General features: G+C 43.6%; 1 protein-coding gene across 7 annotated transcripts in view; it reads right to left on the bottom strand.

Annotated features, from left to right (window-relative positions):
* Window positions 1-20521, bottom strand: part of FGD5 (FYVE, RhoGEF and PH domain containing 5) — a 150380-nt gene that overhangs the window by 88375 nt on the left and 41484 nt on the right. For all 7 annotated transcript variants that reach the window (XR_015948465.1, XM_035106525.3, XM_088663290.1 and 4 more), the window contains one exon: window positions 1084-1213. Coding sequence is in view for 6 of the 7 variants with exons in the window: in XM_035106525.3 (XP_034962416.3) it covers window positions 1084-1213 (130 nt within the window). In the remaining variant the exon portion in view is untranslated. The remainder of the gene's footprint in view (window positions 1-1083; window positions 1214-20521) is intronic.

Genomic DNA, 20521 nt, shown 5'->3' with positions numbered 1-20521 from the left:
TCCAACATTTCTCCAATGAAAATAGGGGTATCCTAAGGAAAAGTGGGACATTCTGTGATAAAATCAGACACAAGGATGGCTTCTCTAAATCAGGGACATCCCTGGAAAATAGGGGCACTTGGAGGGTCTGAGCCGGCAGGACAATCAAGAAGGCTTCTTCCTTATCTTGCCTCCTTCGTGTATACATCTGCCTTTCTCCTCCATCTAAAATACCTGTTTCTGGCAAATGGATGAATGGAGGCCTTGATCTGGTACCTGTGGTGTTGTGCAGGGCAGATGGCAGCTCCCAGGAGTCCACCTTTGCCTCAGGGGCTGCCAGTTGCTATCAGCTACTTTCACAGTCCTGCTTTTGGCAGAACTGAGAGTACGATAGAGTGAGACTGCTTATAATGGGAAAGACACATTCAGGAATATATGTCCAGTGCTTCTGACTACCCGTGTAATACCGACACCCTGTTTGATCATTAATCCTGACTGCAAGTTCAGACAAATGTGATATGGGCTAAGGCCAAACTAAAGGCCCTATTATTAGGAAAGGAGCAAAAGTTAACTCGGATGGTAGCCAGATTCTGCACCCAGATCTGCAGGACCAGTCTTCCCCCCCCCCCAAGAACAAGACAGCCATTGGAATAGCAAACGCAGGATTGGACTGTGGGAAGTAGTTCCTTCGCTCGGGTACGAAACTGAGAACTTTGAGCAGCACCAGGGGAAAGGCCAGCTGGACCCGCCTTCTGGAAACATAGCCCCTTCAAACTTATAGACTCTTATATCCACCCTGAATGACAACCCCCATAGCCCTGTAAAGCATTTTTATTTTAATAGCTGGTATACGACCATAATAAAGCTTGATTGATTGATATGGGCACATGGTATGTTGTTGGTATCTTGCAGGCAGTGGCTGAATCCAGTCAGTGAATGCGGGCAGGGGTGAAATCTATTGCAGAAATGGCCCATATAATCTCTCTCTCTCTCTCTCTCTCTCTCTCTCTCTCTCTCTCTCTCTCTCTCTCTCTCTCTCTCTCTCTCTCACACACACACACACACACACACACCCTTAAAAATGCCTTTAAAATGGTGTTTTACCTTATGGAGGAGGTTGGAATCTCCCTGGTTACCATCCTCATCTCCAGAACTTTTCTGTTCCTCATCTGATGTGACGTCTTCAACAGGAATCACAGAGATAGGGCACACCTTGTAAGGTTCTGTGTAGGCACTGTGAACAGAGGAAAGCAAATTATTCTAAAGGCACTCTTCAATGGATGGTAACAAGAGAGGCTGCATGCAACGGCTTCTAGATTCTGGTCCTCTATCACTAGGCTGGGTGTGAATGGTAGGAGCTTTGGACCATATTGTAAATAGCATAACCCTGCTAGATTCTACAACCTTCTAATTCATATTCCATGTCAGTCATTTCGGTGTTGAAGAGAAGTTCGATGTCAAGCAGGTCTGTCTGTCTGTCTGTCTGTTTGTCTGTCTGTCTCTGTCTCTCTCTCTGTCTCTCTCTGTCTCTCTCTGTCTCCCTCTGTCTCTCTGTCTCTCTGTCTCTCTCTCTGTGTGTGTGTGTGTGGATATGGTAACAGTAAATGGCAGAAGAAAAGTAGACGATTCCATCTTCTTCATAAATCAGTGAGGCATTCACAGAACAACCACTTTGAGTCCTGCATTGCAGGGGGTTGGACTAGATGACCCTTGAGGTCTCTTCCGGCTCTATGAACCACAGAAGAGGGAAAGCATGACTGGCAGGGGGAGAAAGCAACTGGTTTATGCATCTCATGAGGAAGGATTCTTCCAAAATGCATCGGATCTTACTTCAAGTAACTGGAATTCATCCCCCCCCCCACTTGTAGCCTCCAGACTACTTGATGGGAGGAATTCAAGTGCATCTTGGAAACTGAGATTTGCATAGTTCAAAGTGCTCTGTCACCCTAAAATCCCCCCCTCTCTCCCTCTCTGATGCAACAGTGAAATGCACTGAAAAATATGGTATGGACAAATGATTAAGAAGAACTTTCTGATTATTGGTCGAATAAAGTATATTGTATTGTATTGATTAAGAAAAACACATTGAAAAAACACTCACTAAGGACATCAGGATGAATGCTCATTGTCATATAACCTTCCCACAAACAAGTCAGAATAAAGTCTAAGTGATCATACTTCTGGCAAGGTTTTGTGAAAGCAGATCAGGATAAATGTTCAATAAACAGGTCACTTATGGGAGCTCAGTATTTTCTGAAGAAGTATTAGAGATATGGTAACAGAATATGGATTTTCTTCTTCTTCTTCTATTATTATTATTATTATTATTATTATTATTATTATTATTATTCCATTACACATTAGCAAAATCAGATTACTTATTGTGAATTACATATGTATCCTAGCCTCCCTCCACATAATTAAGTGTAACATGCATGGAAGTTATGTCATTTTTCTCATATGAACAACATAATGAACAAAAGAAACTGAGTTAAACCATTGGTCTGTCTTATCAATGTTTAGAGTGTTAGGGGAGGGGTAGTACCTTTGGCAAAAATGTTCCTCTTCAACCAGGCCTTTGGGTGATTAACATCCTATACCCTTTTTAATGTGCTTGTGGTAGAGGGGAGCTATTGTTTTGTTCTTGTTTTTATTATGTATTTTGTGTTTTCATCTTGCATTTTTATGCTGTGAACCACCCTGATATCTACAGATGAAGGACAATATACGAATTTAGGAAATAATAAAAATTAAAATGAATGCAATATATTTCTTCTACCACTGGGTTATAAGCACTATCCATTCTTCACAACCCTATGAAGTAGGTTAGACCAGGCATTCCCAAACTTCGGCCCTCCAGATGTTTTGGCCTACAATTCCCATCATCCCTGACCACTGGTCCTGTTAGCTAGGGATCATGGGAGTTGTAGGCCAAAACATCTGGAGGGCCGCAGTTTGGGGATGCCTGGGTTAGACTGAGGGGCACCCAGTAACTTACATGGCTTAGTGAGAATTAAACCCAGGTATCCCAAATCTGACACTCTACCCCTGGCAAATTGGTACGGTAGTAACCAATCAGACTGCTGATTCTGGATCCTATTGTTCTATGATTCAGCTCAGTACATAACACACACATATATATATATGAGAAGACAATGTTTTGTGATCCTTGTATCTCTCCTGAATAATAGTTCTACTGACTCCAAGAAGCTAATAGGATTTGGTGCCTAAGCCAAGTGAGATCTGTCTATCCTGATTTTCAACTGTTGGCACCTGCTGTTGGATCCCACATTTTGGTACTGCAGGAGTAACCAACATGGTGCCTTCCATTTGCTGTTGGACTCCAGCCAGCATGGTCAATGGTCAGGAATGATGGGAAACAGAGTTCAATAGCATCTAGAGGACACCACACTGGGTATTCCTGGGTATATCTCAATCCCATATTCAAAATTATGGTCCTATGATACCTTGCCTGTTCCAATTCTGAGGGAAATCAAGATTACTTTTTTGTTTTACCCCATGCCAACATTTGTCAGTATTACAACTAGGCATTGGCGTGCTATGGTCCATGGGGTCACGAAGAGTTGAACACGACTAAACGACTAAACAACAACAACAACAACTAGGCATGCTTTGGAAAAGTTCTGCAGGCAGACTCAGCCATGATCATTCACAATATTAACATTCAGAAGACTTTTTTTTTGTTTTTTTGGCCATACTGAAATTGTCCCCCAAAATGTATACAGCCTTGTATACATACTGGGCTGGAAGAGTATGTGACTGATATTTCTTTTATCTCATTCCAAGCAGGCTCTAGACTAATCATCTAACACCTCCAATAATAGCACATAACAATTGTTAATAATGTCTGGTGTACACGATGAGGCCATAATGGCTTTAAAATGAACAGTGGCTGCTCAGGGAAGAAACCTGTGGCACATTTTCACAGGCAGCTATGTAAATGCAAGTCATTATGATTCCCCTAAGCACTGCAGTAGGAAACTCATCACCTTTATGATTCCCCCACTGCCCCCTCCCCGCTATTAGATATTTATAGCCTTTAATTCAGTAAATAGCTCCAGGCTGAAAAACAGCCAAACTTTCCTTCACGTCATTGGGACCTTACGTGCATGGGCTGAGAACCATCGCTCATATACTATCAATCATGTGGTTGCCCTAAGCTGTAAGCATTTTTGCATTACTTGGTCCAAGTTTCTCACAGTTGCTTTTGACAAAAGAGACCCCTTTGTTTTCCCAAAGACCCAGAATTTTTCAGTCACTTTTTCTTGGTAACCATTTACCCTAAATGCTGCAGCAACCCAATTACACAAAAACAAAGTCCCAAAGCTACACATTGTCATGCTTTTGTGTATTCATAGCCCATTTCTGGGTAATATATTTTTGGGGTCAACCACACATGTAACCTCATATGGTTCTCTATGGCCTTTCTGTATTCCCTCTAAATCCACTCACCACTGTTAATTTCCCTCCACTGTCTTCACCACTTCCATAATTTTCAAGTCACCATATTTTTGGGGGGTGGGGTGGGGGGGAGGAGAAGTGGGACGATGGCAGCAGATTGTGCCTTGACTTATGCACATTCATATAAAGACCCCCACACAAACAACAAAACACACAGAGGGTTCTCTACACCAGACTTACTGACAGTAAGAGCAGTTTGGCAATGGAACCAAGTACCTAGAGGGGTGGTGGGTTCTTCAAGGCTATGAAGGCTGAGTCCTCAAGCAGAACCTTTGTTGGAGGTTCTTTAGATTTCCTGCAGGGTCAGACGGCCTATGATTGACAGGCCTCAAAAAGCAACTGGATATATAGGCGCTCTATAGATATTGTAATTAATGTGTCAATGGGAAGAACCTGCAAAAAAACCAACATTAGAGCCTGCTGGGTGGCCAACCAGTTGCCTATGAGGCGCCCTCAATCCTCCTCTACACTCCCAGCTTATGTATTAGCATGTCTGAAAGGGGGAGATGTGGTCATGTAAGGATGATGCAAGGTGAATACATTTTGGGACTTCATTTCTCTACCACAAAAGAAAGTTTATGGACAAAGAAACACGAAGGGAAAGATCAAACTAAATATAAAAAGGGGGCACCATTCAAGTTTGGATCACTGAATGTGAATGGTTTTGTGAGAATTTATAAAACACAACAAGCATGAAGTGCAACCTTTACGTTGTGTCTTTTCTATAATAATAATAATAATAATAATAATGTATTATTTATTCCCCAGCCACTCTGGGCGGCTTCCAAAATAAAAATAAAATAATCGATTAAACATTAAAAGCCTCCCTAAACAGGGCTGCCTTCAGATGTCTCCTAAAAATCTGGTAGCTGTTTTTCTCTTTGACCTCTGATGGGAGGGCGTTCCACAGGGCAGGAGCCACTACCAAGAAGGCCCTCTGCCTGGTTCCCTGAAACTTGTCTTCTCGCAGCAAAGGAACCGCCAGAAGGCCCTCGGTACTGGGCCTCAGTGTCCGGGCAGAACGATGGGGGTGGAGACGCTCCTTCAGGTATACTGGACCGAGGCCATTTAGGGCTTTAAAGGTCAGCACCAACACTTTGAATTGTGCTAGGAAACGTACTGGGAGCCAATGTAGGTCTTTCAAGACCAGTGTTATGTGGTCTCGGCGGCTGCTCCTAGTCACCTGTCTAGCTGCCGCATTCTGGATTAGTTGTAGTTTCCGGGTCACCTTCAAAGGTAGGCCCACGTAGAGCGCATTGCAGTAGTCCAAGTGGGAGATAACTAGAGCATGCACCACTCTGGCGAGACAGTCCGCGGGCAGGTAGGGTTTCAGCCTGCGTACCAGATGGAGCTGATAGACAGCTGCCCTGGACACAGAATTTCTATCTCTGTATTATTATTCCTGATGAGATTGAGGCTGTGGGGGCTCAAGATCATTTATTCCAGTGGTTCCCAAAATGAGTGATACCAGCAGAGGTGGCAGTGGGATTACCTGGGGGGTTCTTAAGAGGGTGGCAAGGGGCACTGAAGTTAAACAAAGGAGCAATTAATTGTTCCTATTGTGCATTTTATTCTTATCTTCCTAAGTGGGTTGTTCAAACCACGATTCGGAACAATGTTTTTTATAGGGTAGGGAGCACTGGGGATGAGTTTATGGAACTAATGGGACGGTGGCCCCAAAATGTTTGGGAACCACTGATTGATCCACCACTTAACACATGGCAAAAATAAAAATATGTTAGGAGGATAATCAGCATGGCAAATTTCAAAGGGGGGGGGGATACAGTTGTTTAAAAAGCAGCACCACACATAATATAAGAACCAGCCAAGAAAGGTTCCTGAGAAGAAAGGAAACCTGGTATTCTAACAGTTTCCTAAGGATTATAATGAAAGATGCATAGATCACATTAATTCTGTCAATACATGTTTAAATGGCATGTGATTTAGTAAGACCATCTCTCTGAATGGTCTTGGAATGAGATATGATATTTCATGTCATAGATATTCGGGGCACACAAAGTATATGATTGCAAATGCATCCCCCTTGCAAGCATTCATCTTCACCCTTGATTATTTATGATGGGCAATCTCTTCTCCACGTTGGAAGGCTATTATTCTTTGCAATACAAGAATTTTAAGCAAAACCCCTTTCCAGAAAGGGCAGTAGAACTTGTCAACAGGCTATGGATTCCATTTGGCTGAAGGAGCGAAGGCCACTGGTGCAGTTCAGAGATGCTTGGAGGAATAGAGCAGCCCTCTTTAGCTGTTCCAAAGAAAGTAGGGAGGGGTAGGCATTCAGGCCCTCCACCTAATGCCCCTGGCTGTGTGAGCTCCTCTCATGTGCATTGAGCATGAAAGTCTGTTAGAGGATTCTAACTATGTTCTGTGGAACATGGTTAGAATCCCCCTTGCAACGAGGATCCCTGAGCAATCAGGGTTCCCAACTGAAGAGAAGATTCCAATCACGTGCAGCTGGATGTGGTTAATATCTCCCTGCAAGGCTTCTTCTCCAATGCACAAAGCTTGGTAGGAAGGGGTAGTGTCCCTCAGGTGTTCATTGAAGAGAGATAATATTGATGCTATTGCAGAACTTCAGGATTTGGCAACTGCTTCCACCTCAACTCTTAAAACAACAGCAGGCCTTATGTATGCTGCAGTCCTGGACTCTGGGATGTAATAAATTCATTGCAATCTCTGGACCATGTATGGTGTGATCTAAGTTTGGGAGATAGGAAGCGGGAGGTACGGTCTGAAAATTCTGCAGCGCTCCAGTTACATCAACAGGAATATAACAGGGCTTTCAAAGTGGAAAAAGAAAATAAAAAAATTCCTTCCAGCAGCACCTTAGAGACCAACTAAGTTTGTCATTGGTATGAGCTTTCGTGTGCATGCACACTTCTTCAGATACCACGAAAGCTCATACCAATGACAAACTTAGTTGGTCTCTAAGGTGCTGCTGGAAGGAATTTTTTTATTTTGTTTCGACTACATCAGACCAACACGGCTACCTACCTGTAACTAGAAAGTGGGAAAAGGTGAGCTTTTAATTATAGATTTGACTTTTGGGGAAACAGTTTGGTTTGCGGAGGCCTAATACCAACTGAAGATCTAGGTGAGCTCACCCATTCCAATGGTTCAACACGAATGTAATGTATTGTTGCCCAACACAGAAATAGGGTTTCAAAGGACTTGTGGAGGTACACTGGGAAGAAGCTGGTGAGCTGCAGAAGACGTTGCCAGCAGTAGTGGCCAATAGAGCCACAGCAGAAGAATCCTGACATTGCTCCCACTGCATAATACTTGGGTGGGGCTGGGGTGGGGTAGGGTAGGGTGGTGGTAAGGCCAGGGCTGTGTAGACACTGTGGTGGGGCCAATTTGTCAGCTGCACTGTTTGTTGCATCCATCCAGTCAACTCACTCTAGGAAAGTCCTAGAGTGGAAGAACACCAAGTGTTTCTCCATGGCGGGGGGAACCCAGTTGCATTTAACATACCAGCACTTCAAAGGCAGACACTTTCTCTCAATACATGGGCTCTAAGTTCCTACAAGGACCATGTTTATGTGCAGCCTTCAGAAATGCAGCGCTCTATTTACTCAGAATGACTCTGCCACCTGCTTTTCGCAAATGTGTATGTCTCCTCTTTATCCTAACCTAAGACAAAATCCCCGAGAAGAAACTATCTGCTTAACAGAGCCCGATCGTTACTTAGGGTTTCCCATGAAACAACACCATCACAAATGCCAAAATAACTTTTTGATGATACATTGCAGTGGGTTTCATGGCAAAAAACAGTGTTGCCTTAGATTGCTCATAAAGGAACTTAAAAGTACACTCTGTTGTTGCTCTCTCAGTATCTCTGCTGATAACTTAATGAGCTCCAGTGGGACAGGAACTAGCTGTTCCCGCATTTAGAGGTAATGATGATGAATTATCTTTCAGCTTGTGTCTCTGGAAGTGGTACCAGTGTTGGTACAGTGATCTCAAGCAAAGCTCCATTTCGGAGCTCCTTATTCATGTGATCAGCAGTTTTCTGCTATGAAGTCATGACATTTGTCAAACACAGCAAGTATTTCTGCATATTTCAAGAGGGTTTTTTGGGGGGGGTTGTGTGTGATGCTGCTGATAAACAAAGACAAGAGTGCAAGAGAGGAACTGTGGCCAGAGTGTGCTTCTCTCCAGCTCTGCAGTCCCAGGGCAACACTATTTAAGAACAGTATCGAAAGATCCAAATGATTTCAGTAATTGCACAACTGCAAAAAGACAGCCAGTTCCTTTTTCTATGAACCCACTGAAAAGGAGAGCTGGTGCAGAACCAGAAACATATACACTCAATCTCCTATCACAATGACACACCCTCCACAGGGAAAGTGAGGGGAGACTATTATAAGGGCTCCTTTCTAGCTCCATAGCTGGAAGACAGGTCTATATGCCTAAAAGCCGAATCAGTTTAGCTCCTGTCCTTCAATGGCCACTACTACTCCCACCATATTCTGCTCTTTTCTGGCTGGGAAAAGCTCCCTCAGCTTGGCCCCTAAGAAAGGAGGAGGCTGCGCCACTCATTCCAGTGAGATGATGGGGCATGAGAGGCAATTTTGAGAGGCAAGATCTCCCTCTCTTCTCATCTGCCACTTGGCTGCAGGATTCTTCATTGATTGCCCTTCTTGCTGCCATCTCCTCTGGTTGGGGTAGACAAGCAAGTGGTGACAAGGCTGACAAAGCAATACGCAGTGCACACCTGCCTTTCCAACTGCAAAGCCCTGAACACACCTCCTGTTCCCATGCACAGGGCAGGATAGTGCCTGCTGACTTTGCTCCAAACCTCCACACACACATTCAGTGGAAGGACCATGTAGGCATGTTCACACATAAGGTTTTCCACCTGATCCTGATCACATGTAAGAGTAGGTTTATTTTTTAAACAAAAATTGAAGCCAGGATGCTCTCAAGAATGCAGCATGGATTTAATTTAGGGGAGTGGTGATTGCTGATTGGTGAATGATGGTTGGATGGTGAACGGTGATTGTTCATAAATCAGAAAATCTGGATATTTTCTGATGCCCTAAGGCAGGCATCCCCAAACTGCAGCCCTCCAGATGTTTTGGCCTACAACTCCCATGATCCCTAGCTAACAGGACTAGTGGTCAAGGATGATGGGTATTGTAGTTCAAAACATCTGGAGGGCCAAAGTTTGGGGATGCCTGCCCTAAGGCAAGTGTCATGTCTACTCTTTTTTTCCCCTGTAGGTGTCTGTAAACATTCCCTGTAAGCATGTAAGTTGTATATAAATGAGTTGGCATCCTGGGTGATACAACCAAGAAGACCCTGTCTCTCACATCCTAGCCAACCATAGTTCCTATGGCAATGGAATGCAGAGCAAGACCTTTGACTTCTTCAGTGGGCAGGCAGGCACTTGTGGAAGAAGATGATCCTTCAGATATCCCAGTTCCAAGCTATGTAGGGCAGGGATAGACTCCAACTCCCATGAGCGCCAGACAGCATAGTCAGGGATGATAAAATATCTGGAGGGCCACAAGTTCCCGGCCCCTGGTTTAGGACATTATAAGTAAACTGCTTTGAAGTTTTATTACAATCAAGAGGTATATAAATGTTGTGAAATAACTAATCAATAAATAAATAATAAAAAGATAATGACATTTTCAGTAAATAGAGCCTTTGGGCTGCAGGTAGGAGAGGAATAAAAGCTTGGTGGGAGTGATTTTTGGTGAAAATGTGCATGGGAGGAACAGGTTAATCCCTTCCTGTGTACCATAGTTCTGTTCTGGATCAGGACCCTGTACAACTGTCTTTATTTTCTGGAAAAAAAATGTATTGGTCCCTGCTGAGCACTCTTAAGTCTATTGATTGGTGAATCAATTTATCTCTATCACTGCGTAGATAGCAAACAACTAAAACACCCCCAAAAGAATCCTGGGAGCTGTAGTTTACCCATCAAAGAGTTACAATACTCAGCACCCTTAGCAAACTACAGTCCCCTTGATTCTTTGCCGGGGGTGGAGGTTGTTTGAAATGTATAGTGTGTATGCAGAGTCATCTATTAAATGCAATGTGCAGTTTGACCTTAACACTAAATATAAAATGCAGTGTGTAGTTTGACCCTTCCTATAAATGCTCAAGGACCAAGCCCTTCAAGGACCGATAGCACTTCATCCAGAGAGTAACTCTGGAATGGCTGCTTTTATAGCCATTCTGGGATGTGAGCAGTGCTGTGCATTCAGGACTTGCCTCCCTGGTTCCTTGCTCACCTCCCCACTTCACACCTGCATAAATTCTCCAGGCCAATAATGCACAAGCAAAATTGCAAGCCGGGGAGAAGGAACGCCTAGAGGGAAGGTTGCTACAGCAGAGAAGTCAGCAGGATTCAGTGGAGGAGAACAGGGAAGAGCCCCTGGGAAAGCACTTCCAAAGGATCTGGAGGGCAGGCACAGATAGACGCTTTCCCAGTGAGCAGAAATGTCTGTTTTCTCCTCTGGCCACTTCTGCACTCACAGTTCTTTTCATCCGACGCAACTGCAGAAGACCATAAACAGACCTGCACACCTTAATAATAAATAAGTATCATGTGAAAATTAACCGAATTGATACTGGCACACAATCAGCCTCAGGGCAACTGAAAGTGAAGGTGATGGGGATGTTTGCATTTTGGTTAATTAACACCCATATAACTTCAGTGCAATAAAAATTACATCATCACTTATTCTATGTAATCCCCCAGTGGGTCCATGTTCAAGTCCAGGAAGGGGCTACCGCAGGAAAGAGGAATTAGCCACCCTCCGGCCATTTTTGATAGATGGGCAGGGCCTGGTGCAATAGAGCCTCCTTCCTTGCTCCTGTTGCAGCCTTTGGTCTCTTGGTTGTAATTTAATTGTTCTTAATATTGTATTTTTAAATGCTTGTAACCTATCTTGGAGCCTCACTGTGAAGGGCATGTAAGAAACAACCATTTATAATAATAACAACTATATCAATATTACAGCCGATGCTGTTCTCATGGGATGCATGGGTAGGCATAAACATTATGCATTTGCAAACCACCATGGAAAATACAAAGTGTCTAGAGACAAGATTGGTCTTGGCCGAAGGGAGTTGTATATATAAAAAAGGCCTCCAGTTGAAAGAGAAAACCATGACGAAAGATGGTACCCAAAGACAGTAGTAATAGATAAAGGGCAGGGATGGTGAACCTGTGGTCCTCCCTTCGTTGTTGGACTCCAACTCCCATCAGCCCCAGCCAGCATGACCAAATGTCAGGGATGGTGGGGGTTGTAGTCCCCCCAACATCTGAAGGGTCACAGCTTTCTCACCCCCAATATAGGAGGAGCAAAAAGTTCCAGTTACTGAATCACAATCACTGCATATGGGAGTTATATAACACTGGGAGGATAAAGCTCTGTTGGAGAGCCACCTATTGCAGCTTTCCCCATCCCTACCTTTCCCCCTTGTGGTGAGATTGAACAAAATAGCATTCAGTTGCCCAGAAATTGGGGGGGGGAAGCTTTGCTCTTCTCTACCAGATATGCCCAGTGAAATACACCTTGGATTTATTTTATTTAAAAAATGGCTTGGGCATTCAAGCAGTGAAGATGCATTTGGAGATATTTTTTATGCAGGCGCTTTCTATCATTCATGCTCCTTGAGCTACTAGACGGCGGAGTTGTGGAGGAACAGATTTTGCTAGCTCCCATAGCTTTGCATTCTCCTTATTTCATAGCTGTGCAAGAAATCATCCAATGGCAGAAGAGCACTGCATTTGTCCTCCTTCAGCTTTGATTCCCTCTTGTGACATGTTTGGATTTGTTTTTCTTAAGCTGCAGCATTCTCAGCCTCCCCCCCCCCCCCCGGCACTTTGTACTTAATGTACAAAAGCCACATGCCCGCCTTCACCAACCTGGTGCCACCAGATGTTTTAGATCACAGCTCCCACCAGTTCCGGAGTTATGTTCCAAAACATCTGGAGGGCACCAGGTTGGCAAAGGCTGCCAGTACATTACACATGCAAGCAATTTTGTAGCATATTCCTACTTGGATCAAACAAAAAACGACCATCTGATGCCATTCCGAGAGTGTATGTAATAATGATGACTAATGATCGTAAAATGATGTTCGCCTCCTTCTGTTATCTTTCCCCATTAGAAGCTCATCAAAAGGAGACACGTTCGGAAAGTACCCGAGAGGCTGCAAAGTGGCAGAGCAAAAAATATGAGCCGCTTGCTCAGCACAAGCAAAAGCAGCAGCAGCGAAACAGACCCTGAGAACAGATTGAGAGCCATTGCAACAGCTTTGCTGGTCTCTCCAGGAAAGTGCCTTTTTTGCCATTTGTAACGGATTGTCTTAGCAGATGCCGAATTAGGTTTCTCCCTTCCGCTCCAAGACAAATGGCTGCATTGCACTTATGTAGAAGCACTTTCTAATCTGGGGAGAATGTCTCAAGTGTATTACGGCACTAATTATTCTGAATGGCGCTATTAATGACTGCTACAGTAGCAACGCTTACAGAAATGCCTTTCTACGGTACGGGGTCTCGTTTTTGGGCGCAGCTCCATCGGACAGTGGTGGTTTGTCTTCAAAGGGCTGGCAGTGTCGCTTACAGTATTTCCATGGCTCTCGGTCTACCCTCCAGATGACCTCCTTTCTTTCTAAACCATTCAAAATAGCTCTTCTCTTCCAACAGATTGAGTCAGATCGCTCTCAGAGTGTGGTGACATTGGGTGCTTCCAAAATGTGAGTTTATCGTGAGATTGGTACTCCCTATCCAAGAAAGTATTTTGTACCAACCCATATTACGTGAACACCTCCCCTCCATTTAATCAAGATGTCTCTGTTCCAAGGGAAATCTGATAAACAAGAAAGCCTGGCAAGCACGCCACATTCCAGGTACAGAAGTTTCAGCACTAGCAATGGGACAGCACCCTTCACTGCACCTGAGGGCAGCATGATAGTTTAGAGGAGCCTTGCCTTTCTCAACCTTGGATGCCCAGACATTGATGGACTACAACTACTATCATCCCTACTGATTGTACTGCTAGGTAGGGATGATGGGAGTTGTAGTCCAACCACATCTGGGCACCCAAGGTTGAGAAAGGCTGGCTTAGAGGGTGCAAGGCAGGCTATGTGATGCTCGCAGCTCTTGCCATCTCTCTCCCTATACCTAAGCATCTGCCACTCTGTATAAACACCTCATTCTGTCTCATAGCAGGGTCACAATAATTGCCATGGGACTTGGGGAAGTTTCTGATGGGCTGACCTTGGACTGCTTGGATGAAATGAGGAAGCATCCTCAGTGGTATTGGAAATTTCCTACTTTTAACCCAATTTGTCAAAGATCAGCTGGGGGAAATCCTGGTTATCAAAAAATTCAGTTTCTTCCCTGTGGTCCTGAATAGACACAGTCTTATGAATTCTTTTCCATTTTAAGTCACTTGTTTGTTTGATGTCCAATTGGTCCAATATTCTTCACAGCACATGCTGCATTAGGCACTTTGGAAAAAAATTAGCAAAATTTATATACTGCTTGATTGCTGCAAAACCTTTAACTGGTCTATAAGAAATGTTAAAATTATCAATAGATAGTTGAAAACAAGTAACAGCAATAGTTTTTTTAAAAAAAATAATTAAAATCAGCAGTAAACAAAAGAGAGATTCAAACGCATCAACTTCTGTGTTTCTGGATAGCTTGGCCTAAATAAAAATATTTTAAGCAGACACTGAAAAGAATACAACAATGGCATCTGCCTAATGCCAATAGGCAGAGAACTCCAAAGTGTGAGAGTTGCTAAAAGAACATTTTCTTACAAGTGTGGAATGAATATTGTGCCAATGCTGGTTCTTCAGATTGAAGCAGCCAAGTGGGCATATATGGGGTAAAGTGAACCCACAAGTAAACCGATCCCAAGCTGTTAAGGGCTTTATATACCACCAGTAACACCTTGAACTTGGCCTGAAGCAGTATCGGGCAGTGCCCTGATATTTGCTGACTGTAATGACACAAAACTATTGGAAAGATAGCGTTGTATAAAAACTCAATTGACATATGGCAAGGAAAAGAAAAATCTGTTGAATGGAGACATTTAAAGGGTCCCTCATGGTATAATATCTTCCTAGCCCAAACACTTTTTCAAAGGTCAGCATCGGTGATGTGAAGCCAGGTTAAAGCTGAGAATTGAAAGGACACCCTTAGGAGTTTAACTCCAGCAACATTTCCAGTCAGACTTCTTGGCAAAGCTTGGCCTTTGCAAAAGGTTTTGCAGCAATTTCCTCAAAAGAGACCTCGGAATTTCAAAATGAAAGCTGTTCAGAAATGATGGTGGTGCCCTGGGAAACCTCCTTCAAATTCTTAGACTAGGACTTGGTGATATGCACGTCAAAGTCCCAGTCTTTCCAGGGAGCTCATTTTCCTTGTGTGTTATCAAGGCCTTGCTGGGTCGGACTCTCTTAAGGTCACAATATCTGTGCAAGGCAGACGAGATAAAGGTATATAAGCATCCATCTGCCTTTTTCGGGTTTACTGAATTTACAAATCACTCCCCCACAATAAAATAAAGTCCCAAAACAACTTACAAGGAGAATAAAAATACAGCAATGGACATACATAAATGTATTAAATCCTGCCAACCTAGCAGTTCGAAAGCACGTCAAAATGCAAGTAGATAAATAGGAACCGCTACAGTGGGAAGGTAAACGGCGTTTCCATGTGCTGCTCTGGTTCGCCAGAAGCGGCTTTGTCATGCTGGCCACATGACCTGGAAGCTATACGCCGGCTCCCTTGGCCAATAATGCGAGATGAGCGCGCAACCCCAGAGTCGGTCACGACTGGACCTAATGGTCAGGGATCCCTTTATCTTTACCTTTAAATGTATTAAAAACATAGATTAAAACAACCCAATCCCTGGGTGGAACAGAATGGAATCATTCCACTCTCTGGAAAAATAAAATCAGTATAGAACTAAGCATCTTCCCACTCATCCCAAGACTGGACAGAAAAACACTTAAGTGATTCATTAAAAAGAAGCACTTCCCACTACCCACTAGGAGGGATATTTCTGGGAGCATGACACAGGCAGAATGCGTTAAACGCCTCTGAGAAGTTCTGGCAAACACCGTTAAATAAACAGAGCTCCTGATTATGCACATACAATGCGCTGTATGAGCACTCCAGTTTGCCAAACCCTTCCAGCAACTTATGCAGCATATTCTTTAAGTGTACATAAAATGTGGCCACTTCAAAGTCATTATCTTAAACTACCACTGCAACAAGGCTCAGATTTTCTATAAAATTAACCATTATAGGCTCATAAAACGTTGGAAGCCTATGCAAAAAGGGGAGTTGTGTTTCTTAATTCAGCTAAATGATATTCTTCCTCAGATCGTTAAAATCACTGCTAAGTAAAACTTACTGCAAGCAATAAACTTTAATGCAGCAGCCAAGAGAGAGAGAGAGAGAGAGAGAGAGAGAGAGAGAGAGAGAGAGAGAGAGAGAGAGAGAGAATATGCCAGCAAAAGTGTATATGGGAAGGTGGGAAGAGATGGGACGAGAAAGACGCATAGCTGACAGCATCGCCGTAGACTCTCTAATCCTCAACTAATTTCCCTGCTTGTAGCAATGATATGGCTGAATGAGAGCAGATTGCAGACATTTTATCCTCTGCTCTTCTGATGATTGCTGGCAATCATTCCAAGAGTTAGCCAGCGCACCAGAGGAAGCAATAGGCCTTCTGGGACAAGCTAACCTCAAGCTGACTGAATCAGTACAAGTGGAGGCAGAGCAATGAAAACAATTATTTAGCAGTGTTTCCAGCATAACTAGTTATTTGGCAAATGAGGTAAGAAGAACCTCTACATGTCTGCTAACATCTGCTTATCAGAGAGACATTGCACTGGTTTACCGATAACTACAAACTGTTGTTACTCTATCCTCAGGTTTGCATGCTCTCTCCTTCCTCTGGTCATTGTGCCCTCCAAATTGATTCTTCTCCTTGTTCAGGTAAGATAAACCATTGTTTCTTGAATTAGAAAACTATGGCTTGCATTTGCCCTCCAAACCAGAACAGGAAACCACAGGTTGAAGTGGGCTTCCAATTCTGATTTCAAGGGTAAACACAACCATTGTTGTATAGCAAATAATGGAATGCCCCAAATCAGAAGTAAGAGAGCATGTGAGGGAACCATGGTTGCTAAGGTTACATCCAAACAAATCCAGGTTAGCATGTCTCCTCCCTGATGTAAGCAAGGAATATCTCCTCAAAGAAAACTGATTTTCAGTGATGCTATGCACCAGCCATATTTACTTGATTGCCTTGTGACATCTTATCTTGTCCTATCATTTCCCACTAACACAAACTGCCTACTTGAATTTGTATATTGTCAAATGGATGGTTGCCTACTGATGTCAACCATTCAGGGTGGTAGAAGGTGATTATTACGTTTTGTACCTGTGTAAGAGGTTAGGGGAAGAACTGGCCAGTTAGTACATTCATAAACTTTTTATATCCCTTATTTATTCTGCTGGTTAGTAGATTTTTAAAAAAATCATTATTAATGTTTAAATGTTTTCACAATCTGCTATACTCCACAGATGGATAAATATGGCTCATCTTATAAATCACTTGCAAAATTCCAGTGCATCAATTTTTTAATAGATGAATATATGATTTAGGTTTATCTTTAATTATTTCAGCCAACTCTGGATAATAAATATGAGTAGTGCTTGTGTTATCAAAACATTAGCAAGAGCCAAATAAACCAGCAAATTAATTATGATGCAGTTTGTAGGAAGTCAGAACTGAGAAAACTAGGAGTTCAATAAAGAATGAGGCAAGTGAAGGCAGGCACTCACAGCTAGAATATTTCCTCTCCCTCCCTCCCTCTCTGCAGCACCAAACATAGCAGCCAACTTCTAGGGGTCACAGTCCCATTGCCCCCCCCAAAATAAAATATTGATGGGGTCAGGCCCTCCCAAAGTTGTTAGCCATTGCCATTCAAATGGTGTGCATGCACCACGTCTATTTCGCAGGGTGGGACTTACCTACCCCCCCTCCAATATTTTATTCAAATTGGCACCCCTGGCCTGAAGAAGTGTTCTGATTAGGTTATTATAAGATGAAGGGGATGACTAGAGTGCTGACAGCAATGGTGACTAGAACCAAAAGCTCGGTCTAGCTTCAGCTGGTTGTGATTTAGGCTGCAACTGCAAGTTGATTCCCACACAGACTTTCTAGACAAGAAGTCTCATTAAACTGCATGATCTTTTAAGTCAAGGATGGTTACCCTGTAGCACTCCAGATGTTGTTGGACTCCCAGCTCCCATTAAACCCAGCCAATGTGACTGGTGATCAGTTATGATGGGAGATGGGAGTCCAAACCTATCTGGAGGAGCACAGTTTCCCAATCCCTGTTTTAAATGAACATGCTTTCAGTGGCACTGCAAATCTCATTGAAACCAAGACTACAACTAATCCAAGGAAACTACAACTAATCCAGAATGCGGCCGCTAGACTGGTGACTGGGAGCGGCCGCCGAGACCACGTAACACCGGTTTTGAAAGACCTACGTTGGCTCCCAGTACGTTTCCAAGCACAGTTCAAAGCGTTGGTGCTGATCTTTAAAGCCCTAAATGGCCTCGGTCCAGTATACCTGAAGGAGCGTCTCCACCCCCATATTCTGCCCGGACACTGAGGTCCAGTGCCGAGGGCCTTCTTGCGGTTCCCTCGTTGCAAGAAGCCAAGTTGCAAGGAACCAGGCAGAGGGCCTTCTCGGTGGTGGCGCCTGCCCTGTGGAACACCCTCCCTTCAGATGTCAAAGAAAAAAACAGCTACCAGATTTTTAGAGGACATCTGAAGGCAGCCCTGTTTAGGGAGGCTTTGCACTTTGCATGTTTAATAGATTATTTTAGTTCCTTTTTCTGTTGTAAGCCGCCCAGAGTGGCTGGGGAAACCCAACCAGATGGGTGGGGTATAAATAATATATTATTATTATTATTATTATTATTAGTAGTAGTAGTACTCAGGTCTCATTGCTTTTAATGACTTAGCCACAACTATCTAAATTTCTAAACAGACAAGAAAAGCAGCTTAGGTCTCCTACCATCTTTCTAGCTGTGTTATGATGTACCCCTCAACCCCATTAGTGAATGGTTTTCTTGCACCCCTCCATTACATTTCACCAGCTTCTTTACAAATAATTGCAAAAGTAAATTCAGTGACGCTTACAATGCTCATGTTGTCACAGCCTCAGCAACCTTGCAAGATGGGCTATTCTGAATATGCACTGAATGGAGCCAACTCTTGGAATGGAAAAACAAAGCCCACAGGGGTTGCCAGAAGTCTTAAGAAAAAGGAAAAACTACAAGGCACAATCTTGACTGGTTTCAGCTGCTCAGGATAATACATGGGATTCGTTGAGCCTTTATAGTTATGGCATATCTTATCAACTAGCAAAGGACGTTCATCTTGCTTGTTTTCTGCTCTATGACTCCTGCTCCTACCACTCCTAGCCTGATACTTCCATCTGATAATGTCTTTGTAATACACCCTTCATGACCTCAGTTATGTTTTATGACGCATCTGAAGCATATAGCCTCTCCATCAAGAAGAAGAAAAGTCACAGAGAACGGGATGGTAACTGACTGTCAAAATGGAAAAAGCCCATTTGCTCTGTTACGCTAGTGCCAGCATTTTCAAGGTGTCCAGCCTGCAAGTGCCAGTATTGCTGCTGCTGCTGCTGCTGCTGCACTTGCAAGCTGTAACACACAGCAATATGAAATTGAATCAGCCCGTGAGGGGGTATCTGCAATCCATTTGAGCTTTCTGGGCCAGACCCAGGCAAATGTTAAGGTAGCTATCAGGAGAAGGAATTGTTCAAGCCAGGAGAAAAGGCGGAACTGGCACAACCCAGTGGTTAATATACTTAACAACTGCAAGAATCTGATCAGGCTCCATAACGGAGAGGAGAAGGAGAACCTTTCATTTAGCTCTGCCAACTGGATTGTGGCTTCCTGGTACACATTCTGGCAGGCAGGAGATTCCTTCATCTCTTTCATGGAAAATGGATTATTACAGGAGGGCTGGGGAAGCCTCTGACCACATGGCCAGGGTTCTTGAAAAGTGAGGAACTGAGCCAAGCGTCAACTCTGGACAATTCACAGGGATCCTCTTCCAAATTTCTTCTTAGGCTGCTTTGTTTGGGACATGCACAACCACTGTTCCTTTAGCAGAGAGGCAGGCTGATGAAAATATTAAGAAGAGCAGGAAAGCAAACACCCAAGACTGAGAAAAGTTCACTCCATGAAGCAGTGGGGTTGACATGGCCCCGAGATACAAGGAGGTGGATACAGAGGAATGCTCTACACACCCTGTCCAAAATTACAGTTAGCAGTTTAGGGGTTTCCTGCACATCGCATGCAAACAGATGTAGCAGAGCTCTAAAACCATTTATTGTAGGGATTCTGGAGTGGTGACATGGCAGAGAAGGTGGGCCTTAACCAGGCATCCCCAAACTTCAGCCCTCCAGATGTATTGGACTACAATTCCCACCTTCCCCAACCACTGGTCCTGTTAGCTAGGGATCATGGGAGTTGTAGGCCAAAACATCTGAAGGGCCGCAGTTTGGGGATGCCTGGCCTTAACTGTTTTCCACACTCATCACTTCTCTGCTCTAAACCCCACACACCCCAAATCTACTTTTCTTGCAGTGGCAATCCAAACATGGGGCTGGAATGTATCTCTCTGAAGCTCCAAGCAAGTACTATGATGACTTGCTTTTACAAAATTTTGGGTTTGGAACATGAAAGAAGGGAAGTTTGAAAAAGAAGCATCTCAAAGCATTCTGTACTTGGGATTCTGTTCAACCAAAAGCTTTTGCAAGCTTTATACATCTCACTCTGCAGTTCTGCTTGCTGTCTTGGCCCCCGTCCTGCATTTCCTGTAAACAGGGAACACTTCCTCCCTGGAGATGACCTGGCAATGAACTAGCGATAGTTGATGTTGGATGCACCACACCCAGAACCTTGCTGTGCTGGAAGATACAATTGGTGACTGCTGACATATAA

The sequence above is a fragment of the Zootoca vivipara genome, chromosome 2 (genome assembly GCF_965207765.1).
Source record: "Zootoca vivipara chromosome 2, rZooViv2.hap1.1, whole genome shotgun sequence".
Classification (NCBI taxonomy): Eukaryota; Metazoa; Chordata; class Lepidosauria; order Squamata; family Lacertidae; genus Zootoca; species Zootoca vivipara.
The sequence above is the reverse complement of the archived record's forward strand: the minus strand, read 5'-3'. Positions and strand labels throughout refer to the sequence as shown.